The following is a 27,016-nucleotide window of genomic DNA, read 5'->3' on the forward strand; positions in this document are numbered from 1 at the left end:
TTGTGGTTGTGAATTATTATGATACTCGATTCACCCTATGCTAAAGGAACAGAAGTTGTAATGTACCTTCGTAGGTGAAAACTGTTTTTCCAGACAACAGTATGTCGTGTAAGGGTAATACCGAAAAAACGCTACTTTTCTATGTTAGTAGATCTGTAACAGACAAAATGAAAGTTCTTCACAATGTAAATGGGGTAGAGCTGTGAGAATCAATGTTTTAGAAAGGTTGTAACGATGTGTAGCACATGCAGAACGGTTTTCGCCAAGACATACCAGTTCAAACCAGTACGCTCTTTGTATCCTGGGACTTTTACGGCAAGATAATGATACTGCACTTCACTTTACCTCGCATAGCAAACTGTTAGACCATTCTCAAACTAGGCGTTCTCCTCGTTCCGCTGCGGATGTTTATTTCTATCGCATTTTATCTTGCAGAACACCAGTCTGCTGGAAAATTTCTTATAATTTTTCCATCGCTTTGAATTCATCGAATTCATTGTAAAATTATAGTTGTATCTACTGGCAGTCACTTGACACTTTATCTACTGTCAGCTTTTTAATTCCTGGCAATATTTATTAACTATGAAGAAGTCTGTTGACCAACTGCCAGCAGATAAAGCATGAAAAACACAAATTCTCTCATGAACACCCGCAGCACTGATTCTTCACACTATTCCGTTTCAACAGATACAGTTACACTTTCAATTAGCACTCCAGAAGATCTTCAGTGCATACGTCTTGTTTTTTTCTATATTTTACACAGTCTATCAGATTTTTCACTGTTCGTTTGTTATCTTTAGATATTTATTTAATCACTAGACTGCGGATTTTATGCATTTGTGGCAAGAATGAGGAGGTGAATGTTACTGGTACATGCTTTACAATCTGTTCAAATTATTAACAGAAGGAATTTTGTATTGAACTGTCTCGTCTTGAAGTCGATGCAGATCATTTTTATTTTGCATAAAGATTCGCAGTCTATTAATTACACATACGCACACAGCCCTGTGTTAATGTTGAAGTAACATATTATCAATTGCAGTTAAAAGTTATGGTAGCCGAGGCGTATTTATGAGTGTGTGTCTGTTGAGCATGACTTCAAATGTATATGTATATAAGTCTACATATTTATATACATACATACATATATCAGATGATTGCACAAGTTCGTGCCCGATTTGAAAATAAAATTCTATGGTTAAATTTTAAAGATTGGTTAAAGATTTGGTTAAAGATTGGTTAAATTAAAATTAGAAAATGGTTAAATTTTCTACAATTAGAAAAGAATGGTGACTATATGTATAATTGATTAATAAAGTTGTATTCTTTAAAATTTAACCATTGAAGTTTATTTACAAATCGTGCACGAACTTATGCAATCATCTAATAGTATATATATATATATATAACAACAATAAGGTAATTACTCTATTCTACAATTCTCCGAGCTTCGTGATCGTCCAGCATGCGTTCGTTTTTTCTCTCCGGGACCGTGAGACGAGGCTTGGACATTTCCAGAATTGAGAATCACGGCGGTAAAATGTATATTTTCAGAAAGACTTCCTTCATGTTTGAAACCCATCCCCCGTCTATGGGGGTTGCAAACGCGCGATATTATACACGTAACAATACATATGTATATTCTACACAGGCGGGCGATATTTTTTCCAAACGGAACGGCGGGAAACAAGAGGAGAAAAAAAAGAGAACAGAAGCAATTATTTTTTATCCTGACTTTTGCTTGTGTATTTTGTAAAAGAATCTTTGAAATGACTAATATACTCGATTGACGATGAGGTATTCTTAGTGAGAGTTATCGTATATACGATCCGGGGACTTCTGAGTTAAGCTGTGTGTCCGATATGTATTCGTAAGCGATTTTGAACCGGTTTAATGGAGAAAGAGGATTAGTACTCTGTTGCTTCTCTTCGATCGTATCCTTTTTCTTTTTTCTTTTTGGTTCTGTTCTTTTGAACGAGCGCACGTAGTTTTCTATCTCTACGGAAAGCAGCTTTGCATTTACACTCTTGGACTAAACTACATTACCAATAATAATCTATATACACCTAGTCATATTGGGAGATAAGTATAGTATGATTGAGGGGGCGGATCAACTAACGTACCCGATCACGTCAGTGTTTCTATCGGTACTCTCTCTGTCCGTTGTTATCCTAACTTTTTTCTCCGTTTTCTTCGTCGGTTTTCGTCGTTTGCGAGAGTTGTGATAGAGACGAGAGATATTTATTGAAACGGGAAACTTGCATTTGTTCTTCGTCGATTGTCGGATTCTGTTGATTTGCACGCGAGTTAGGTTTGTTGAGTGTTCATCTGGTGGTGGATTAGGCGATTGAAATTTTAAATTTTATTATCTTTTTATTGCATTTCAATTCTCGGATGGCGGACCCTTTTTACAGATTTATCTAGAAGCGAGAGAGGGAATGCCATTGAATTATTGGGTATAAAATTATTTTTTTATTTCATTTTAACCTGCGGATGACCAATTTTTATAATTATGTAGTTGACAGTGTTTCAAAGTATTTACAGATTCTTTTTTGTTCCCGCGCGATTGGCAGCTGTTCGTTCAATTTAATTATCAAAGATTGAGTAATTAGATGACGATTTTGATAGTCTCAAAAAATGAGGACAGATCTTTTCGCAAGTCGGTTGTTGAAACAGTTAAAACAATATCATAAAGCTTCTCTAAAAATTAATTAGCAGGCTTCCGACAGATACACTGTTAACGCAGTAATCACTGTATTAAACATTAACAGTTCAGCTCCGATCAAATTGGGGAATTAATTTAAAATTAATTAATCTCCATTGAACGGCTCAGATTTCGTGGAATCTTCCATTCTAGCTATTTGGCAGGCAAAGTGCCAATAAAATGATTAATATTATTAACCCTTTTCGAATGAGTGTTGCCATATTGTCGGCAGGAAAATTGCAAACAAAATAACAAAATCCCAGTATACAATGTTTGCTTTTACTTGTAATGGAGCTTTCCGAGGAAAATATTTTTAGAACAAGCGTAATTTTATTGATTGGGCCATCGCAATAATCCGCCACCGCGTTTTAACCGTTCGAGGAGTTCCGTTCTCGTTCCTTCGAAAGGCAACTTGATTATCATACAAAATTTTGGACCATGCGAACATATATACAATCTTTTCTACTACTCTAACTACTAAACAGACTGACTACTTTTTGAGTAAATATTTATGTGGCATTTAAGGGAATGGAATGATTGCGTGGGAGCACGAGTGACTGAGTACATGCGATACATTATAAAACTGTATATATATATAATACGAGTTACAAGGATACGTAAATAAGTGGTCGTACTCATTATATGAACGTCTTTTATTGTTTTTTTTTTTGTGAATCCGTTGATTAGACTATCTGTTTTCTTTTCAATTATCTTTGCTGAGATTGTCCCTTAGAAAAATCTCTCTACCTTCCTCCCTCTCGATGAAGAGCAATCAATGCACAAAGGATATTAATCAGTACAACCACTTCCTTAACATATTTTTTGGTATATATACCAAACTAGCATAATTTGTATGAACAATGTGTAATAGTTTTAATGTACAAAAATGCTCACAGTTCGACTGGTCATCATATATAAATATAAATATATATATATATAATAACTACCATACAAGTTGTAACACTTTGAATATGTTAGAGAACAAACAAGCAAACAGATTAAAAAAAGGAAAATTACAAAAATAAGATATTTTATCTTTATGAAAAACAAAGTCCTAGTTGGTTGTGCAGCAATAAATAAATTAATATTTACGTACAAAACGTCACGTCGTACTTCTCTCACACCCAGCAATTAGCATCCTTAATTAAACCATCCGACTGACCCGCGCGCTTTTCACCCAAAAGTGTATTAGTTGCATTACATGTTTAATTATTTAAATCATTCGAGTGCTCTTAAGTGCTTGGAAATAATTAAAAGGTGAAATTGATCTTTATTTTCTGGTATTCCAAGGCGTTTGAGCAGTTTCTAAAAATTTATTGCGTAATCAACCGAACATAAAAATGCAAAATTTCGACAATAATAATTGTCGCAAAATTGATTCAACGATTTCGCAGTTATATTAACGAAAAAAGTGTCCACACACTTTCGAGTCGGTGCACTTCCTCGCAGACTTTCGGGCAGTATAAAAATGGTAATACAAATCGTGAGAAAGATTATGCTCGATGTGTTGTGTACTTAATCACGCTCCTATCAACAGGAACGAGGGATTTTCGACATAATGCTTCCAGAGATTCGAGTATTTCGCCATGGTAACGCCGTCCACGACTCGATGGTCGGCTGCCCAGCTCACTGAGATTATGTTTGCAGCTATCACGTTCCCTTGCTCGTCGAATCGCGGCAGTTTTTGCACTTTTCCGAATGCGCCGATCACGATTTGCGGTGGCAGGATCACTGGCTTCGTGTACGTACCGCCGACCTGCAGAATTGCACAATAAAAAACGAATTTTGTGCGATAACTGTTGCCGCTTATTTTAAACATATTTTAAATAGGGGGTGAGTTGTTGGTTACGTTTCTATTACCGTTGAAAGAGCAATTAAAAAATCCTTATGGACTTGAAAAAATTACGAGACAATTCGCCGCAAATCACCGGTCAATTAAATCTCCGTGTCCGATCGCGGAAAACTGTTTTTTCCCCAGGCAGCAGCGCTCTCGCGCGATTAATTCGGTTTCGAGCCGAATATCGAGCGAAATTAACGAATTACGTAATTGTATTTCGCGGTGGCGGAATCTTTCGTCACGGTGTACGTATAAACGTAACGAACCGTGTATATGTATATGTACAGAGGAGCCGGGGAATGCAAATATTTTCTCCGTCAACGGGTCGAATTAAATTTAAATCGGTCTCGAGATTCAATTTGACCGTCCGGCCAATCGAGATCGTCGGACGAGGAGGACGGAGAGAAAGAAATAAGAAAACATTTTTGTTGGAAAATCGCTTACCACGCCGATGTTGGAGAGCGAGAAAGTTGTGTCGGTCAGGTCGACCAACGGAATCGAGCACTTTCTGCCCAGTTCCTGCAACCTGTTCAAGTCCTTCGCGATTTCCAGGATGTTCAGGTTTTGCACGTTCTTGATATTTGGCACTACGAGGCCCTGTGGCGTGGCCATTGCTACGCCTATGTTGTGGCTCCCGATTACATGCAACTCTTGCGCTTCCTCGTTGAGCCACGCGTTCAACTCGGGCACCTTTTCTAACGATTTCGAAGCTGCTTTGATGAAGAACGGCATCAGACTTAGGGCAATGCCTTCGTCTTTTAGACTGTCTTTTACTTCGTTGCGATAGGCCATTAGCTTGTTGATGGTGCACTCGTCGCTGTACACGAAGTGCGGGATGCTCTGCGAATAATGTGTAATAATTAGAGGTGTGCGGGACCGGGACGGGATTCCCGAAAAAATTCACGGGAAACCCGAACATTTTTGGGGAACCCGAACATTTTCGGGAATCCCGTCCCGGTACCGCACACCTCTAGTAATAATTAGCTAGTAAATTCGTTGTGACACAATCTGGATCGAATTTTTCCGTAGCACATGGCGCACAGTGAATGAAAAATGGTAACGATCTCTGGTCGCGATATATTAATAAACCGAGAGGGGACGGTATAAAATGCAGGCCACGCGTGAATCGCAAGATTAGCATAGTTTCGCGTATCGCGTCCCACGTGGCCGCAGCCGCTGAATAAACGGCCGGTTAATCGTTGTACAACAATGCGTGGCGAGGCGCGCGAGTTAATGACGCGACCGAACAAACTGCTACCGCGATTAAACGGCCATGACGTAAAGGGGGGTTGGCTGTCGAGCTCGATTATACCGAAACAGAGCCCGGGAAAACTGAAAGAAAGCCGACGGCGCGGGATTAAAACGGAAGAAGCACCAGTCCCGAATTGAAAAGTATACATTTTCTAACCATTTTACACTGGTTTTTGACGAAATTAGAAAAACATGTATGAACAGTTTTTCAGAAAATTAAAGTAAGAATTGTTTGTAAAAATGCATTCGTGGAAAGCTGTGGAATAAATTTCCTTGCGGCAGTATTTGTCATGATAACAATGACGGACAATTTAAATAAATGTTATGGAAAAAAGACTGTATGGAAAATATACGACAGATTCGTTAAATGATTTGAAAAATAATATTTTTCGAGGCTACGTTGTTTTCACTGGATTGTTTGAGCGCAAGTGAGCGTGACGTAAAGGGGGTTGGCAGCTTTATCCGGCTATGTTGTTCGAAGGAGACGAAACAGAGACGAGGGAAAAAAGGAATGAGAGGATCGGGATTTAATATTTTCCGGACGATTTTTCTCGGGATAAATTTCGTTCCTGGGAAACGCCGGAAGTGACGGCGAGCCGATAATGGCGACGGCCGACGTTGACACGAGCGATACCGATCGATTCGAATTTCCGCGTCAACGTTGCCGCAACCAAACGCGATTAAACCGTTTCAAAAGACACTCGGTGTTACTTTTAATGTCCAAATATGCCGACGGTATTTTCCCTGCTAATTGCGCTCGCCACGCAAATGTTCCGAATGTTTTCTATCGCTCGCAAAAATCGTCTGCGGAATTTTTTGTCGATTTGTAGGAATCGGTTGCATTGGGTGGACATTTTATGTGTTCTAAAATCATATTTTCTGAGGAATAAGACCACTATAGGTGAAACAGAAATTTATAATTTACGTTGAACGTTTCAATTTATTTCTTTTTTGTGTATACGGAATATTTTATTTTGTTATATTTTGCGATTCTGTAAATATTAGGTGAACTGAAAAATCGCAAGTTATTCTAGCCCCTTATTTATTAATTTCGTTTTGGAAAGAGTGCGTCTTATTTTGTTATATTTATGTAGTGTCAGGATTGTATAAAAATATTGAGACTGTGTTTACGCAGAGTTTGAGCAACTCTTATCATAGTGCATCTCTATGTATAAAAATAAACTGAAGCTCGACATTTATACGAGCTCCGCAGGTCTACTGCTGGAAAAGTGAAACTGTCTAGCTGTTCATAGTGTAGACTAAATTGTTAATGCACAGTCTACAGAAACGGAGCGTAAGTTTGTATTCAATGTTCTAGGAAAGAGAGCCCCGCGACGAACACCACTTTTATTGTTAGTATGACGTTTATGGACACTTTGCATAAGGGGCGAACTGGAATATGCACGTGTGCTTTACAGTTTCCTCGTGCCTGGAGTTCTCAACTTTGCAAGACAAACTTAATGTTTAAGCCCCAATAAAACACTGTCGAACAAAGTTTGTAGAAGGTAACCTCCCCGTTTTATTAAAGTAGAATTTTAAAACGTGGTTCTACCTTGCCAAGTATCGTTATCGTCGAATTTATGGATGGGGCTAAATAAATGAAAAATGAGAATATTTTTCCAATTGTTCCTGACAATAATTCAATTTTCAAATTTAATTTAACTTTTATATAGTCGAATAAGATGGTCAAAAGTGCGCCCACTCCAAATTGATTTTTGGTCACACCATTCAATTTTGTACCCCTATCACAAGGGTAGTTGTAGGATGAGCACGGTTTAATGAATTATTCCTTCTGTTCTGATCAATATAAATTATAAAATGATTCTTGAACATTCTAACTAATAGCACACCCAAAATAAAAAAATTATTTCCCCAACTTCGTATAAAAAAGCGCCCGAATCCAAGTATAAAACTCGATTCCAGGTCGGCAGTATCAATATCTCCCAGATAAAGCGCCAGGAAAAACCGCGACTGTCCACACACGGAATCGCATAATTCGCGTTTACGACGTGCGGCCGCGTTATCTGCCGTGTCCAACTTACCAGCGATCGCGTCATCGTTTTCCACATATGCTTCGCGTAGCCCTTTATCGGCGTGATCTGACCATCGGTTGGTTTTTCCAGGTTGCTGTTTCCCGCGGAACCAGCAGAAATTCGCTCCAAGTGCGCCAATATATCCTCTTTAAGTACTCGGCCCCCTTTGCCCGTAGGAACGACGTCCTTTAACTCGATTCCGTTCTCCATGGCTATCCGCCTAACCGCGGGAGTAGCCAGCGCCTTTTCTAGCCCATTTCCTGGCCCTTGTTCTCCTCCGACGTCTTCCCCCTTCGAAAACCTTCGTGCAAAAACCAGACAAGCCCGTTTTCACTCCTCGAACCTCCACTTTTCACGAACGTTTTTGAACTAAGCATCGACACTAGAACTACCTTGACCAGGTAATACCAATCATGTATACATTGGATTCAACTAATATTTAATTTGTAATTTTCGAAAAAATTTCCACATTTAAATCGTGATGATTTCGTAAGAACAAATAGTACAGCTATAAGCCTGGACTTATTCTAAAGCTTGAAGCCTCTACTTTCGCCATGTGTCCATTTTCCTCTAAGAGATTTTTCACGATATAGCAGATGGGAATCCGAAGACCCATTTTCCCTAAAAAATTCTACAAATTTAAACGTCTCCAGAAACTTCTACAAGTTTTTCTCGTAAATGAAACTGCCATGGATTTAAAGCTTAAAGCGCCCTCTTTACAACGACTCCTTAAAAATTGATGCACGATTTTTTTCACCGTTTTATGGAACAAAAACGAGGACCCAGTTCGGTGGTTTAAATCTCTCAGAGTGTATCTTAAGGGGCCTATTCAAGATCAATGATATTGCGCAACAATTATTGTGCAGCATGATGTTTACGCAAATCCACATTGTATTAATTAGTCAACCACTATCATTCATGATCAATCATGTTGCGCAATAGGCATTGTTGCGGAAAATGCTTAATCGTGAATAGGCGTAAAGTTCCGCAGTCTACCTTAAATATCTTTGTTGTTTTTAAAGATACGTCAAATGTCTGAAGGATAAAGTTGAATGGTTCAGTGGGGCTCACATAATACCAAAAATATTTTTGCTTTTATATGATTTTTTTTTAGAGATATCACCTTCATTTTTTTAAATGGAAGCACCCTTTTTTAAACACCTACAATGATAGTCCCTTTCATTAGGAATTCAGTAACTTATAAACTTGCTAAGTAGCTCCTAGTCCATATAACAGACGCAGAACATAATTATTTTGCATTAACCATTAAAAATTCGCAGTCTACTCGTTAATCACTTACTAATTTTCGAAGCCAGTTATTTTTAAACTTCATACTTAAGCATTAAAAACAACAAAGATATTTGAGGTGGCAACGTTAGGTGATTCACCCTGTATATGCGTGACGGTGGTAGCGGGTTAAATAATTTTGCAAAGCGTGGACTCACCCAGTGTTCGCAGCAAGCTGCTCATTTTTTCCGCTGGTTTTTCCAGCCCCGACGGACTCGGTCTTTGAGGCTGGTGTTTCGGGGAGATTTTCGACGGGTCCGTTATCGTCGAGCTCGATCTCCGCCAGAGAGTCCCCTATCAGAGCCACGTCGTCCACCTTGTAGTGCAAGGCCTTAATTAATCCGTCGTAACGGCTGGTAATCGTCACGGACGCTTTGTCGCTTTGCACCTCGCAAATGTTATCGAATTGAGACACCCGGTCGCCCGGCTTCACGAACCTGTGCATTCAAATCGCTCGTGTACCGTGCCTTCACGCTGCATTTAGGATGACAACCAGCCACCCTGCGACTACCCTACCCTGCCTATCTCGCAATTACCCGCCGAAAAATTCGCGAACGATGAATCGCCGAGATAACGATACCTGATTCACTCTTCCTCCTGCTCTAACAGATAAAACTTGGTACAGGGTGCATAAAAGTCATCCGTTCTAGCGGTGAATCTCTGGATCAGTGGACATTTGTAAGAGAAACTTGCCGCGAAATTATTAGTGAAGTTGTTTTTTATTACCACGCTTATGTGCTGACGACTGATGAACTAGAGACTTGAAACTTTAAACATAGCTCAGAGCTGGATGACAATGCAATATTAAAAAACATATTTTTAAAAAACTGTGCATCTAGGAGAAAAAAAAATGTTTATGTTAACCGTCACACCTCACCGCGCGACGTCATCGTGTTCAGCAATCCCCACTCCGCGCGCCAGCCCTCCCTACTCCACTACGTGTTCCCACTCCAACTCATCCCCACTCCACTGGCCTACTTCGCACCGAAGGAGCTCAGTGTGGTTGTGGTGTTCCGTTCATTCAGTTCCATTTCGGACAATTTTGGACTCCATCAAGAGACGACGTCTCTCGGAGTCATCCCTTCATTCTATCTCGCGTATTTCCATATCTTGAGTTTCTACATACATCTTACTATTTCATACCAGTATCACTATATCTTGCGTTCCATTTAAAAAAGACTAAAAAGTAGAAAATAAAAAATATATAAAAAAAACTTTTTAAAAACCACGCTTATATTAAAATGCATTAGAAAGGAGAAAATAATTTTTTTTAGACATTGGTGACTATAAATAAAAGCGTGGAGCGCCAACGAAGATTACGTCAATATAGTTTAGCGCTCCACGCTTTTATTTATAGTCACCAATGTACAAAAAAATTATTTTCTCCTTTTTAGTGCATTTTAATATAAGCGTGGTTTCTGAAAAGTTTTTTATATATTTTTTTTACATCAACATCTTCCACTCATCCAGAAGAGAAAAAAGTTTGAAAGAAGGGAGGTTCGAAAACCTTTCAAGTTAATAACTCGAAGAGTAGCGGACACAGAATTATAAATTTTTTTAAAATAGTTTTACACGAGTGAAAAAATGAACGTGTCTCGAGTGTTGACTACTTTCGTGAATTTTTGTGAAGGAAAAGTGTGGAGGAGAATGATTCTTTTTGCGGGGCGATACTTTTCGGCAGAAAATCCGTTGGATAATTGCGAGGTCTGAATGGGATTGTTTTGCTCACCATTCTTTGATCGTGACGTCTCGAATTCCCTCTCCGATATCCGCTAGTTTGAAGGGGACGACTTTTCCGCATCGAAAGCAGCTTACATGGAGAAATCGACATTTTTGATCGCGTACGCTCCTACCCTAAATAAACATGGATTCTCATTGTGTACACGTTTGGCAATAAAACTGGAATATTTGCTCCAGTAATTGTACGTTTCGCGTGCGGGCCCTTGGATCAGGAATTGATGATCCGATGATCCTCAAAACCTCATTCACCAGTTGTCAATATGAAATTTAAGAAGCTTGTTAAATCTAGGGCAATTTTATTTACTTAATAAAACTTACGTGAGGAGATTTAAATATCCAAAACTACAATTAAACAAATTTTTTTTATTAAAACACATTTTATTGTCGACTCATTTAAATTGTTAATAAAGAAAACGGATGTCTACGTAGCTCGAGTACTTTGAAATTAAAATGTTTTCTTTTGCGCAAAAATCCGCAATCAATAATTCGATTTCGACATGCGAACTATGACAGAAAGCTACCAGTCAGAAAGAGCGACATAAATAATGATCGTAATCGACTTGAAGGTACTCCGCACAGCTCTCGGATAATTATAATCCGATCCCTTAATTAAATCGATCGATTACCAACGATTTGTTCTCAAGCTTCGGACGGGCGCTAATCTTAATGGAGTCGATAATTGAATCGCTGCCGCCGTTGAGCCATTAAACAATTTCAAAATTCATCGTATTTTACGACGATTATATTCCAGGATCGAACATGAGCACAGTAATTGTAACATGTATTTTCCCCTCTGTGCACGAATGACGAAATTAGCTGTGTCGTCGAATGACTCGCGTTGTTGCACAGTCGGGGGCATCATTCTGCGATCGAGATTTAACCCGTTCCCGTTTCCGTTACGCGAACAGCCGCGAGAGCGTTAAAATCGTGATGTTTATTATTTTATGGCTAATAAGCCGGATGAATGTCCAGCCAGCCGGAAAACGTTTTCGTGTCGGAAATTCGATAATTCGCACGGTAGAGCATTCTCATTTTGAATTTCGCGGGAAAAGCAGTGTAATTTTGGACTCAAATATTTAAGCAGGTTCAATTTTATTCGAATATTTAAATGGATTCGATTCAATCCGAATTCATTTAAATATTCTGACAGGTTCAGTTTGTTTCACATTTTCAAATAGACTCACATTTGTCTCAAATATTCGAACAAATTCAGGAAAATTCAAACGAACATTTCAAAAGTCCAAGATGATTTCCCTGCAAAATTCAAAACGGAATGAGGCCATGGTAACAATCCCTATAGCTTCAGGAGTGAACTATCGCTGAGCAAGTGAAATGTTCTTAATAATATGTTAATAACATTACCAAAAGGGTAGTAGTTCGAGGCACCGGCTATTAGGTTGCCATTAGCAGACTTAGGATCACGGGAGACGTCAAACTAATAACCGAAGGGTTCGGAATCGCTAAACAGAAAGGCTTCCATCCCCCGTCCCCGTTACAAATGCTGCCGTCAGCAATTCCATCTGTATCGAAACTTTGAAACTGTTAACGCGGGTGCGATAACTAATATTCCACCGGATATTGGTTCTACTCGAAATAGATTCGAGCGGGTGGGAGTTCGACGGAAGCGAAACGGGGGTTGGCAGCCCTTCGAAACCCGTGGCAATTCCGCCGATCGGATCTCTTTTCCGACGGACGGAAAACGCGAACGCTCCCGGTGACGCTTTGATCGACGCGTCTTAATTCCATTTCCGCGTGTTTATCGCTTTACCACCCTCACCCCCGCGTAATTTGCACCGCAAACCGCAAAATCGGGTATTCCCGGGGATGGCCCGCACTCTCAGATGCTCGGCGACCGTGCAAAGCTCGCGCAAACCCCATAGAGACATACGTACTATCATTAAAAATTAAACGTTGAAAAATTGATCAATTCTCACGAATCTTTTTCGAATCCATGCTACGTCTTACGTTAAAATTTCTTTTTGTAACAGAACAGAACAATTTTTCATATAGTTTTAATTATTTGTTTCTCGATTTGAAAATCTTGACAGTGTAGATGGACAGAAATTTCTGAACTAAAACATCAAATTCAGATGATTCTTGATCAGTATGGTTGTCGTTATCGTCGATAAAAAAGAAATATAATTTATCTTGAAAATTGACAAAACGGCGTAATACTTTTTCGGTAATTTTTAAATGATAAATTGAATGTGTAAAAATACAGATTTGGTAGATAAGGAAGTAGTACGTCTCTCCTGGAATCGTCATAATTTTGTCACTCCAATTAATTAAAGCATAATATTCCGGGAAAGTATACTTAATAAGGTTTTCTAAAAAAGATGCAATAAGACAAATCGACATTTCGACCCGTTTACACGAGACAGCCCCCTAAACGAAGTTTCCGAGAATTTCTTGCAAGCATTAAACATTGACTTTTTATCTTGCGTTTGCGAACTTAAACATTGATTTTCCTCTTGCCTGTACCTTCGTCGACAAAATGAAGCAAGAGCGGATAATATCGAGGTATGGGGTCTGCGGAGACAATTATAGTTACTGTTTGATTATGGCATTAAGCGGGGAACGAATTGAAACGTTGATTTTTTTCTTATCGATAGCCTGACAATACAAAATAATTAAAAACATAAAAATTCCCTTTCAAACAATACATGATCGTTAGAAGCCTAAAGCGTCTCACAGAAAATTGTCAAAATGATTGTCAAAGAGATTGTCTTGGAGGTTCGAACCGTTTGTAAACAGAGCACCGATGGTCTCCGAGCAGAACCGAGATCGCTCGATCGATCTTCTCCGCAATTTCCACGGAGATACGTAGAATTTCTCGGGAAACGGATGGTTGTCGCATAGTGTTGTCTTACCAGACGAATTATGGCCGTGAGCCGCCAAGGTAGAGCCATGATGGAGGACGCGGCGTTCACGATTCTTTTGAAAAACACCACAGAAGTAACCTCACGCACTCCACCGTGAGACACCAGAACGACTTTTAGCCTGGTCGGATATTGTTATCGTTCGCTCCGATATCAAAGTCTGTGCGTGTTGTTGCCCTGTTACGCAACGTGTTTTGCTGAACTGCTCGAGATTGGTCGCTGGCAATACGATAGCTCCCAAAACGTGACGAAATACAATTGATCGTTGAAGCACCCTGTAACCGCGGCCCAGACTGTAATCTTGAAGCGACCTATAGTAATAGCTAAAAATGTTTAAATACAATGCATTATAATTTAAAAAAGGATCGTTCAAGCTATAGTATCATATTTTTTGAATACGAGAAGTACTTTTTTAAGTACGAGAAGGTACTGTATAGCAACACCTTTTCAAGAACTAGGACATCATCCGCCATTGTGAGGCGTTCTATAACCTCTTAATACAACGCAGTCTAACAAAAACGAGAAAGTGTCACTATACAATTAAATTGCGAAAACAAGTGCGGAAATAAATTGCATAAGATCATTCCTCGAGTTCTAGGCTACCATCCGCCATTTTGTGGGGACACCAAGACCTCCATCCGCCATCTTGAGATGTTCCATAACCTCTAAATGCAACGCGGTCTAACAAAAACGAGAAAATGTCACCGTACAATTAAATTGTGAAAACAAGTGCGGAAAGAAATTACATAAGATCATTCCTCGAGTTCTAGGCTGCCATCCGCCATTTTGTGGTGACACCAAGACCTCCAGCCGCCATCTTGAGATGTTCCATAACCTCTAAATACAACGCAATCTAACAAAAACGAGAAAATGTCACCATACAATTAAATTGCCAAAACAAGTGCAGAAATAAATTGCATAAGATCATTCCACGAGTTCTAGGCTACCACCCGCCATTTTGTGGTGGGACCAAGACGAGCCGCCATCTCGAGGCGCCCTGTAGCGGCGTTCTGACCCGAAATTGTATTTAAATGCGATGCACATCGGATTTCCATGGAAATCGCGGGATCCGAGGCGACAGATAACGATTATTGTTGAATGTAAATGCTCGAGGAACGATGATAACCGCGTGTTCTCTGGGTTTTCTCCACGAGTTCGCTGTTTGCCGTACGGAATGGAATATACACCGGGGCTGTGTCAGCCCATTTCGCTGTACGGCTATACAACATTTTCTTTTTTTTTTTTTTGAAGCTTGTCCTCCGCGAAAATTGGCCCGCCGTTCCCGAATGCAGGGTCATGAATATTCTTATGTGGGTCGTCCGGTAATAAGACGCGCTCGAATGCAAAACCGACACAATGCAGGCCCCGTGTGCACATGCACACGTTGCACATGTTGCACACGCAAATGCATCTTCGCAAACGCGTACGCGTTGCATTCGAAACGTATATCACAAAATGTGGAGCGATATTTTATTTTTCACTGGGATATTGTTATCGCCGAAATTTACTCGAAGATTTATTGGTCACGATCGTGAATTAACTTCTGACGCCGAAAAATGATTGCGCAACTGTAGATACATTCGCAAGTATAATCAAACTTTTACGCGGGCAGTGGTGAATTGGTAATTTATTGAATGAATAGGATTTCAAGGGGGGCTGCGATACTTTAGTGAGATTGTCGGTGTGCAGTGTATTTCATATGTGTATATTTACAGTGACATTAGTGGGTGAAATAAATAAACTGTGGAGGTGATGGTTTTGATGTCTTTGATTTCTTTGATTGAGAAGAAATCTTTGATACTTTCTTCTTCTAAAGAAGACACTTCTATACTATATTTTTTAAATCATTATTCTGTCGACCATTTAGCAGATTACGTGAATTTAAAGACGAGAAATATGCAAGACAGGAGACTGTGAACGAGCTAACTTTGGACAGAGTAACTTTGAATAGTAAATTGTGCGCCTCCGTCATGAACTCGAAAAATGTGTGGGGAAGTAATTAATGGTTCAATTGAATATTTTAGACGGAGGAATGAATTCTACGGCACGGTTGCCTCGCTGGTAACGACGAACACGTGCGACAAGTTTATCGCTGGGTTGGCCAGGGACGATTAAAACCGGGATTTAAAAGCAACATGCCTCCGCCTAGTAATTACAATTTTAAAACCTGGAGCGCGTTCCCGCCGCTGCTAGAAAGACGAGCGAATTAGTAAATTCATTCTCTGTGTTTCAACGAAGTCGCGATTTACTTCCGTCGCAGGTGAAGAAAACGAGCTCTTCCTCCGGCTGTTCTGGATCAAGTGACGAATAAATTCAATCTGTCCCTTGGTACGCGCCTGGCCGTAATAATTAGAACACCTGGGAGACGCCGTTTAATCCCTGAGAACATAGCTTTAGCTTGCGATAGGTTTGTTGGTTCGGAATAGAAGAAACAATTTATTTAAAACGCCATTTTAGCGTTGATTAATTTTTCGATAATTGAGTAAGTTGTTTTATTATGTATGTTTTTATAATGAGGCTGTTCTGAAACGTATAAAATTATTGTGAGTGAAAAAATAAATTATCTACCACTTGGATTGGTATGTTAGAGGTACGAGACACCCCCCTGAAATGTTTAAAAAAATTACGACAGTGTAATGTCCATAGATATGAATTTTATTATTAGATGTTTGTAGTAAGTTTACTGCTCTATTGCAGCAAATTATTGCAAATGAAAAAATAAATTATTTAACATCCAGGCGGAGATGTAAGGGGGTACTGTTCTGCAATGTTAAAAAAAATTACGACAGTGTAACAGAAATTGCTCCATGGTAATATATTTTATTATGAAACACTGCTGATGTGTCTACAACAGTAATTCAGTGTACACAGTAATCTATAATAACCGCATTGCTTTTCCGCACGGAGGAGCAATACACACGGAAACAATTTGTTTGAATCGGGACGAAATTTCGAACGAAAGGCAACCAACCTTTTCATTAAGCTAATCAGTAATCAGAGGGGGTTGACGAGGGTCAGCCGGTGTCCGTCGAGGCGCGAAATTCAAAATTAGCGGGGTAGATTCGATTATCGTCCCGATGGAAGTAGAGAAGGGAGGGAGGGGGTTGCCTGGTTAAATAATTCGGTGTCCGATGACAAAATCCATACGTAGATTCGATGACGCAAGCGTGACACTCTCTCCCGCTTCATGACTTATGGAACTGTAACCCGGTTTTGGCGGCCGATAAATTAGCAGCGCAACGAGAATCAAATTATCCGTGGCCGCTGTCGCCTCCGTCCGCCGAGGACCCGGTTTTAATATCCTCCAAGATAACCGTTCCCCGGCTACCTAACCGTCGCTCCCGGTAATAGAAAAATCGTTAACGAAGAATGGGAACACGTGGTCCTCCTCCCCCTTTCTGCCCCCCCGGTTGCTCGCAATTAGATCGCAATTTACCAACCGGCTGAAATAATATCCACCGACGGTATCGTCGAGTCGCGCGACGGTTTAATTAATTTAAATTCGCCGGAACGACCAACACCAGACCCCGCTCATCTTTATCCGAGCTTCACCTCGGTCGCCATTTCTGGAATTCGCAAATTAACGAACCCCCTGGCTAGATTACACCGAAATAACCCGGAAGCGCGGAATAAACTTTGTTTCCCACGGGGATTAACTTTCCAAAAATATATGCATTGGTTCCGTGGCCACTTCGAAGATTGCGAACGGTCAAGGTCGTTCAAGGACACCGATACGAAACGCGAAAGATCGGAATTAATTATGCTTCTGGATCCAGTTTTTAAATTATAAGGGTGTTAGGTTTTGTTGCTTTTACAATTTTTGTTTTTAGTGAATTTGTTAGGGGGGATTTTGACGGTTTTTGTTTAATATTTATTTTGTCGGTGTATCCTCGACGATTTAATTGTGATACATCGCAACTGCTGCAGATCACTGTTATTAAATAAGGGTTACTTACAGTCGATGATTTTGTAATTGATTGATTGTGACTATCGATCGTTATAATACACTAACGAGCATAACTGTAAATCAGAATAACTTTTTTATGAATGGACCAAACGACTTCAATTTCTCTGTAAGGCTAGAAGAATTAGTTTAGTAAATGACGTCTAAAAAATATTTTGAAAAAATGCATTTGGTCGGAATTGCAAAAAAAAAATAGTAAAAATCAATTGTTACTATCTTCTTTCGCAATTCCAACGAAATGCATTTTTTCAAAATGTGTTTTAGACGTCATTTACTAAACTACTTTCTTCTAGCCTTACAGAGAAATTGAAGTCGTTTGGTCCATTCATAAAAAAGTTATTCTGATTTAAAGTGTGTTGAATCAGTTATGCTTGTTAGTGTAAATGAAAAGAACAAATTGGACGTATACCGAAATGAATTCATGTTCAATATTTGATAATTAATTTTGCTCCGCGACAAGCACATTCAAGAGACAGACAGTTAATAGATTGAAACGATTACGATCAGAAACGACTGAAATACCATTTGACGGAAGACATGTAAGCTGTCAAACGTGAATATTTGATGAGACCGAGTCGACAATGCAACGGGACGCTTATAAATTCCGCGGTGGGTATAAATAATTATGAAACGACCTTTTGTCCTCCTTGACGATCCTAAGCTCTCATCCATCCATCCGGCCATCTTGTTTCCCGTGGTATTATAGATTCCGGGTATCGTACTCGTTAATTTTTCATACGGACCCGGAGCAAAGAGACCGTATGTTTAATTAGAGCCCCGATATTTGATTCGGACTGGATATTTCCGATGGCGTCGTCGCGAGCCTGGCCGAACGATGTTTAATTAATTCCTTTTTTTTTCATACGATACGGGACGAGAACGAGGGGCTCGAGGATGATTGAGGCGGGTCAATGGAAAAAGAAAAAAATGCTCGGGTACAGCTCGAGTTTTCGACGGGGCAAATCTATTTCAACGCTTTCAGTGTTATAATAAAAGATACAAAGTTACCTTTTGTACGATGCTTCCGGTTCAACCGTTCAGTTCACGTGCACGCACATGTCCCCCATCACTTCTCTCTCTCTCACTCTCTTTTTCTCTCTCAGCACAGACGTTTCTGCGAGCCGATCACTCTCATTCGTATGCACAGTCCGAGAAACATAGTCCTCGAAGATTACAGTCTCGAAGTTACGTGAACGTTGCGCAACCCTCGCTTTAAAATCGATTCGAACCGGCCTGGGATCCGATGGGAACTGTCGCCGAGACAATGCTCGATGCATTGGGTCGCTCAGAACGCTGCCATACATTTTTTTCCTATTTAATTTCTCACGCGAGTCGTCGATTCCATCGGAAAGTGCTGTTTGCTTTTTAAAATCATGTCTCCCTTGTTTGGAGACCTTTAATAAATATTTTATATTTATCGGAAATAACAGTCTTCAAAGATTCATGAAACGTGTATTCTGTTTTCTTTTTTTTTCTTCATTCATCGGTGATCGAATTTCATTCGATTCGTTGAATAAAAGATGAACCGCCATTTTGTTATTCGAAGGGAGACGCATTTCAGTGTCTTCAATTACAATTGTAATCTCCGAGGCTCACAGCGTGTTCTCACGGTCTACAATCGATTCGACCAATTGACATCGAGGATTTCGTACCAAAAAATTGACTCATGTCAACGAATACAGATTTTCAATTGGAAAAATGATCCTACCGTAACTTGCGCGTCCGCGTCCAGTCTTTCGTCGAATAATCACAATTTCTCCGATGGTGAACGATCTCGGACACATCCTCGTTCAATTTTGAAAAATCATTTTCAAACAGGTCATACAATCATTTATTACAATTTTAATATCTTCGTCCACTTTCATCACAGATTCAAACGCTCAATAAATAAACCAAACCGTCCAGGTAAACCGCTAAACAATTATTCAAAGTCCCCAACAGTCAGCAGCATTTTATACGCAACCTTTTCCACGCAAAAATCTTCCGAACTTGTTAACTTAACAATTCGCAAAATTCATAATATACAGCATCATCCGCAAGCTTGCAGAAACCTGAAACGATTCGATGGACGCGTGAAGGGCGCGCGACGCCAATAGGCGCCATCGGACGCGAACGCGCTGTCTCGGGCCGGGTCCCTTCGCGATCCTCACGATACGTACTCAGAATTAAACGGGTAATCTGTCAGCAGAGGCGTTTCTAGCCGCGGATCGCTGGGAGCTCGTTAAAATCGGTTTAATTCAGTTGACGGGTGGTGGCGGCGCGGCGGCAACTCGATTTACAAATATCGCGGACAATGGCGGCGGTGTGCTCGAGTGCTCGAACACTCGAACGAGGAACGAGTTCTGACTTGGTGTGTTCCTCGGCTAAATATCCCCTGCCGCCTTAGTCGACGAGATTGAAGTGTCGCGAGAGATCGAACAGGTCGAGTGTAAATCCTGATATTGGTCTGGGCCCGGGGTTTCGGAAGTTCGCGTGTAAAGCGAGACTCGTTTATTGTCTGCCGCCGTTCCGCGTGTATGTGTGTTTGCGTCTGTGTGGAAGAAGAAGTGTGTGTAGTGTGTATGCGCGTGTGTATTGAGCTTTACACGTTTGCACGTCCCGTGGCCGGCCTAGTTTCCAAAATCTCCCGTCGTCGTTCCCCCTCTTGCGTCGACGCCGCTCGCGTCCGACTTCCCCGTGCACGGCCTCCCACGCTTCCGGTCTATTGTTTCCAGCGAATTATTATTTCACTCCGGCTTTTTCCCTCTCGGTTTAGTCGATGCCAGCGAAAGAGTGAGAGAAAGACAGACAGAGAGAGAGAGAGAGAGAGAAACGTGTGATAATGGAAAGAGGTAGGAGAGGAGCGAGACCATATGGGGGTGAGCGAATATATATATATATATATATATAATTGTAATGAGATAGATTGGATTTATAGGCTTTTTGAAAATTGCTGTGCAACATTCTCTTGGTTAGCTTTTGGAATTTTAATTCAATTAAATAAGACGTTATGGGGGTGAGTGAGTAAATCTACTGTGCTTGATTTAAAAATATCCCCTCAGGTCTTTCTAGAAAATACAAGAGATTCTTTCATGGCGAAATGCTTTGATTTAATTGAACGAGACGTTATGGGGGTGAGTAATTTTGATGGAATAGCTAGCATCAACCCTTGTAGGTTTCTAGGAAATTGTTGTATAAGAGATTCTTGTGTGGGGTGGTGTCTGGTGCTTTCATTTAATTGAATGATACGTTATGGGGGTGATTCTAGTAGCATCCTGCAACCCTTATTTATAGGATCCTAGACAAATTGGTGTACAAGAGATTCTTAGATGCTGTTTGCTACTCCGATTTAATTAAATTTGTTTTGTTTGAAGCACATCACCAGCCAACTTACAAATTTTATCGAGACATTCACATAGGTCCGCTAAATTATTTGTCCACGAAGATGAAGATCGTACAATTTAATTTCGATGGTTTTTTAATAATATTCTATGAACCTGAAGCTATTTTGTCGATTTAGAATTTGGATTTGGTGTAACGCTATTTTATAAAAGTTTTATTATAAAATTCTACGACATTACATTGAATAAATTTTATCCTTTTGTACGATCCCTTCTGCGTCTCACTGCAGTTGTTAGTAGACTGTGAATTTCCCTCCAAACTAATCGAGATTAAACAATTAAAAATGATTCAATGGAAACTGATTTGAATTTATGAAAGTTTAGAGAAACCGGAAAACTCGACGCGGGAAGACGAACAGCGAGCGTCGCGACGAGCAAACTCGTCGTCATCCCCGGTTAACAGGTTAAATAAGCTAACGGTAATAACGTCTCGAGGATAGGCGCGAGATCTCGCGCGATAATATACAATATACGCCTACGACACCGCGCGCGCGCGCGCGTTCTATATACACATCTGGCGGAATGTAAATACTCCTTTCTCCTCTCTTCCCGTGCGCACGTGGGAAGAATGGACAATGAACGTCGATCACTCGGAACAAGCTAATTAGATTTGCGCGAGCGAGTACCGGCCGTTCTCCTCCGATAGAATAATTCCTGGCACGAGTTCGGGAGCATAGAAACACACACACACATACCTATACACGGGCAGACACGGAGAGACGTACTTGTACAGACGCGAACCCCCGTTGCGTCTCGGGGCCACGCCGGAAAACCTCGAATCGCTCGTCGTCATTAGCCGTAATCGAATCGAGACCCCCTGATACTGTCGCTCTAATCTCGTCAATTAGCTGGCACTCCTGGTCAATGAACGGTAGAATCGTTTACGACCGATCTACCCGAACCCTCGCTGATCTTTTTCGATCTTCGAATTGGATTTGCCACTCCCTGCTGAGGTCGATCGCTTTTCTTTTGGCCTTCGTGCTGGAAGCTTTTGTTCCAAGGAAGTTGTTGAGGAAAGCTTTTCTTTCAGGGAAGATCAGGCTGAAATGGTTTATTTGAACCTGTTAATACTATTTTTTCTATGTACCTGTTTCCACTTATTTTTTCTACGTAGAATCATCCCGTTTTAGGTTGCACCACCAGTTACCCATTGTTCGGTGTACTCAAAGGAATTGATTTATTGAATAATTTCTTTGCAGTCTTGATGAATTTTTATTTAACATTTTAAAAGGTGTCTTACGATTAGAAATAGTGTTGAATTGTTGTTTTTTTTTTAATGAATCATACAAATTTTATGAAGAGAATGATGAGGTTTGATCGAACTGATTTCATCCCTCTGTTTCTGTTAGTCAATTTTACTAAAACGGTAAAGGACTAGGCGATTTTTCAATCGTTTCAGGAACGTGATTAAATATTTTCGAAACACCCTGTACATTTTTCGAGCGTGTTGATCCCGAGACGCAGACTCGTGCCATTCACAGCTCGCAATACTTATACATCGTGTAGGTCGGAATGTACGTACAGTGACGAACGAAAGTATTGACACAGCTTTAATTATACCTTTTTGCGAACGAGAATTATTTTTAGTATGCGGGTCTACCAACAAACACAATAATTGTATTTCATTGTAGAAATGTAGGAGAAGACTACTCGACAATATTTTAAAAAATTTCCAAAATAAATTTCCACAGTATAATGTGGGTCTGCTAACAAAAACAAGAATTGTATTCATTCTGGACTCGTAGAAGAGTGTTCAACAATATTTAAATAATTTTCTAAAACATAAATTTAATAATAAATAAATTTTAACAGTATAACGTGTGGGTCTACCAACAAAGACAATAATTGTATAGACACGTACAAGAGTACTAAACAATATTAATTGAATAATAAATAAATTTCATTCTAGAAATGTATAGGAGAGTACTCGACAACAAATTTCCAAAGCCCAGGAACCTAATAAATGCGACCATAAATTTCCAAAGCCCAGGAACCTAATGAATGCGACCCCGAACGCAAGCAACGTCAATAAGAATAAGGTGCAGTCAAATAAAGGACAAGACTGACGTCAATACTTGAATTCGCGACGGTACGCGTGTCATTGTGTGTACATGTTCAATATATAATTCACGAAGTAAACGTTAACAGTAACAATAACGACAACAGTGATCGCGATACGAGTGATCCCGACGTATCGGTATAATGAGCGAACGAAAACGCCGGCGACGACGAATACGATACGATCTGTTTCGTGGTCGTCGTGGTCGTTCAGACAATAGGCAACGCAGGCTTTCATCCTCCGATACAACATACAAAGTTCACCACCGATTACACACACCTGTCGGCGAACGGTCTACCACCGTCGACGCCGACAGTCAAACACGATTTCTAAGCGTATCTAGGTTTTTTTTTTCTCTTCTCCCTCCTCACCGCGTTTACTATACCACGCGCGCATAGTCTTTTGTTACGCCCCTCGGCGACGAGTCCTCCGATTATGCGAACCCTCTGTGTCAGGCGGAACGGTGGACGAGGTACAGCGAACTTCGCTTCTTCGGGATTGATAAGCAGAAACTTCACTGTCTGTGCTGGCAACGTCCCTTCATTTTGCTGCTACTTTATGGCAGCGGTACGTTGTATTTTTCTTCGTTAATTTATCCCTCCGAGTGTCTTTCAGGGATTTTTAGCGAAAGAATTCTTGCAAATTGATAGACAACCGTGCCAGTAATATTGATAACGAAACAGTTAGAAAGTAGCATATCAACACTGAACCTACCGATCATTAATAGTGTGTGTTGCTTCATAAGAATGGCACGATTTATTTAGATTGTGTGCGATTTTTATCGTAATGTATACTTGGTTAAAGAAGTGTGTAATTACAGTGGAAGCATCTTTGGAACTGCAATAATTATAGAATTAAGAGTCCGGTGTGGTAGGTTCAGTGTTAACAATAAATACGATTCTGCGAAGCAGAAAATAGACGAAGAAAAAGTTTCTTCGTTCAATAATTTTACTAACAAGTCGAAAATGATGTTCTTAAATTGTAATACCTTTACAGTTCTGCATTTCGCCCACTCAGTTTTGTCATAAATGAGTAAAATCCGCGTTTAGTATTTCACCCATTAATCTTTATCAAAATGTGTCCTTATAAACTTGACTTGCTCCATTGCAAATAAAACCTATTATTATTATATCAAATCATTGCTCCAGTTGATTAGAGTCGTTAAAACCGTGGTTGGAGCCACGCGAATAGAGCGCGAAGGGTGGAATGGGGTCGTTACGGGGTTGAAGGGTCGAAGGTTCGCTGTACCTCGGCCAGGGGCAGTAACTAGCCTAAGCTTACCGGTGTCCTGTAGGATTCGCGAGGCGTCGGACATCGCGCGAGGAGCTTTGTCGCTTATTCTTTGTACCCAGTCCCTTATCAGTCCGGGGCCGTTCGTTTTCCGCTTGTCGTGCTGCTCCCGATTCGCGCAACATTTCTCCGACGAACGCGAGTAGACAGAGAGACGGGCCGTGGGTGTGTGACACCCTTGGGGGTCGAGGAGTGATGCTTTAGGGGATGGTCGGAGGGTGGGTGGGGGTGGAAGAGAGCTGTCCTTCCCATTTTTATTAGCACACATTCGCACTATTCACTTCGCGGACCTTCCGGCCGGTCTTATCGGCTGGCTGTTTGCCAGGGCGCAACCAGAGGCCAGGGTTCTCTGAAAATCTGAATTTCGACGCGCTGGTAGACCCTCTCCCTCTCGCTCTTTCTCTCTATCGCTTTTTCTATAGCTCTGCCACTTGCTCGTTAGTAGTTTTGCCCGATTTGTTCGACGTCAGGCTGATCTCCGTTACACCCACGGACGTCTGTACAGCGGCGGTTAGGGCACTCTGCAGCGGCATACTCTCGCTGGTCAGCTCGCAGCTTGTGTCTGAAAACAAATTCCAGTCCCGAGGTTAGTCAGACGACCGTCGCTGATGACGATAATGAATTTAACACCTTCAACTACTAGATCGAGTCAGAGAAATAGGTCAGGCGAGAATCAACTAAATATGTCCTTTAACCCCTTGCCGTACTTTGACGAGCCAGACTCGCGATGAAGGTTTCTAACAAAGTCTAACAAATATGAATGTTACGCGTTTCATTTTATAGATGAAATAAAATTTGACTCGTTTGTGATCAATATTTAAGCATTAAAATAAATGTAGCCATACAAAAAGTATACATTTTCCTTTCCTCTCTACGACATTTTTGTGCATAAAGACGTTCTGATCGCTGTAACTGTAAAAGAAAAGGTGCGGCAAGGGGTTAAACCGAAATGAAATTCGAAATTTTATAAATATGTTTATGTTTTATTTATATTGTACATAAATTAATATCATAAAAATATTATCATAAATGCATCAAGTTCGCAGTCGAATGGCGATGCTTCAAAGAAATGATTAACTCCAGTTCGACAGGTAAGGAGAAATGTAACACAAATCGACGACGATCGATCGTTCGTAGAATTCGCGAGGCAGGCAACGTTAGGAGAAATTAGGGGAACGACGTGAAAATTGGCGGAACGTCTGCCAGGCGATTGGCAGAACCCCGGGAAACGATTATTCCCGCGATAGGCGCGACGGAAACGGAACATTCTGCCATTCGGAAAAGGCAGTTTAAAGTTTCCCGAGCGGGCCGCGCGGCGCGCGGAAATGAAAATTTCCACTGTTAGTTCGGAACTTGAGCTCGAACTTCGGAAGAGCAAACACGGTTACCGAGCACTGCTGAGCGCAAAACTGTACAACTTCTCGGACGATCGTCGAAAGTTTAAACAGTTTTAATTGTAACTGATACCGTGGCCACTGTGATCCTCCGGGGATCGTTGCTGGAAAGAACAACACCCGGAAATAGACATAATTAGTCAGCAACGAGGGCGGGAAAATCGTTGGTAATTTCTCGTTGATGACCGTTCGTGTTCGTTGTTTTTGATTTTACGGTGGCCTCTTAACGGGTCAACACAATTGTTGTCAACATTATTATACCATATTCTACTATATTGTACATCTAGATTTTATGTATACATATACATAATAAATGTTTTGTACAGTCGTGCCGGAAAGTATGTTGACACGTCTCAAAAATGCATATTTTCTATTTCATATATCAATAATTTCGGAATTAATCGGAAATATCTATTATGTATGTTATTTAATATAGTGCAAACTATGTGTAGCACCCAATAATATGACAAAGTTTATAATAATGGCAGAAAAAATTAATTTTCTTCTATTACAACATCAAGTTCAAATTTTGACTCGCCGCTAAATATATATTATATATCCTTCTTCCAGAAATCTGGTGATTTGTTTTTAAACAAAATATGTATGTGTGTGTGGAGAAAGCATCGATGATAACGCCTACATTAAAGCATGGTGAATTTTGCATTTTATAGACGGGATATTTTATATTTTGCAACAGAATTTACAAGATGCAATAATAGAAATGAACATCCACGGTGATTATATCTTCCGGCAAGATAACGATCCCAAACATAAATGCAAACTGGCGACGGAATATTTCAGTGAAAATGATATTCAATTGTGTTACCATGGCCCCCTCAAAGTCCCGATTTGAATTTAATTGGTCACCTGTGGGATCACTTAGGTGTAAGTGAGAAATTTCGGAACAATATGAAGTTTTTAACCAAGCACAACTGAGTGCTTGGAATAGTATTGACGAAAATGTTATAAATAAATTGTTTGAAAGTGCCTAGAAGACTTGAAGAGGTCACAAGAAACAAAGGGTATCACACTTCATATTAATTATGTCGTTTTATTGTTAAGGATACACTCAATTACGAATTTTAAATGCTGTCAACATACTTTCCGCAATCGATAAAAAAGTTAGTTAATTTTTTCCGTCATTATTATAAACTTTATGTCATCTTTGGTGCTACACATACTAGTTCGTACTATATTA

The 27,016-nt window shown here is 40.2% G+C and overlaps 2 protein-coding genes across 11 annotated transcripts in view; both read right to left on the reverse strand.

The window, feature by feature from the left end:
- Positions 1–3,275: 3,275 nt before the first annotated feature.
- Dbct (Dihydrolipoamide branched chain transacylase E2) lies at positions 3,276–18,532 on the reverse strand. Its single transcript, XM_076435978.1, has 7 exons — positions 18,331–18,532; positions 13,723–14,054; positions 10,842–10,966; positions 9,271–9,549; positions 7,835–8,126; positions 4,986–5,381; positions 3,276–4,460 (listed from the first exon to the last, which is right to left on the reverse strand). The coding sequence occupies exons 2-7, from the start codon at positions 13,759–13,761 to the stop codon at positions 4,224–4,226; spliced, it is 1,368 nt and encodes a 455-aa protein (XP_076292093.1). The 5' UTR covers positions 13,762–14,054; positions 18,331–18,532; the 3' UTR covers positions 3,276–4,223.
- Positions 18,533–20,985: 2,453 nt separating this feature from the next.
- Positions 20,986–27,016, reverse strand: part of Mglur (metabotropic Glutamate Receptor) — a 59,572-nt gene continuing 53,541 nt past the window's right edge. For all 10 annotated transcript variants that reach the window (XM_076435961.1, XM_076435965.1, XM_076435971.1 and 7 more), the window contains one exon: positions 20,986–24,986. In XM_076435961.1, coding sequence (XP_076292076.1) covers positions 24,841–24,986 — 146 coding nt within the window. In that variant the 3' untranslated portion in view covers positions 20,986–24,840. The remainder of the gene's footprint in view (positions 24,987–27,016) is intronic.

The sequence above is a fragment of the Lasioglossum baleicum genome, chromosome 12 (genome assembly GCF_051020765.1).
Source record: "Lasioglossum baleicum chromosome 12, iyLasBale1, whole genome shotgun sequence".
Classification (NCBI taxonomy): Eukaryota; Metazoa; Arthropoda; class Insecta; order Hymenoptera; family Halictidae; genus Lasioglossum; species Lasioglossum baleicum.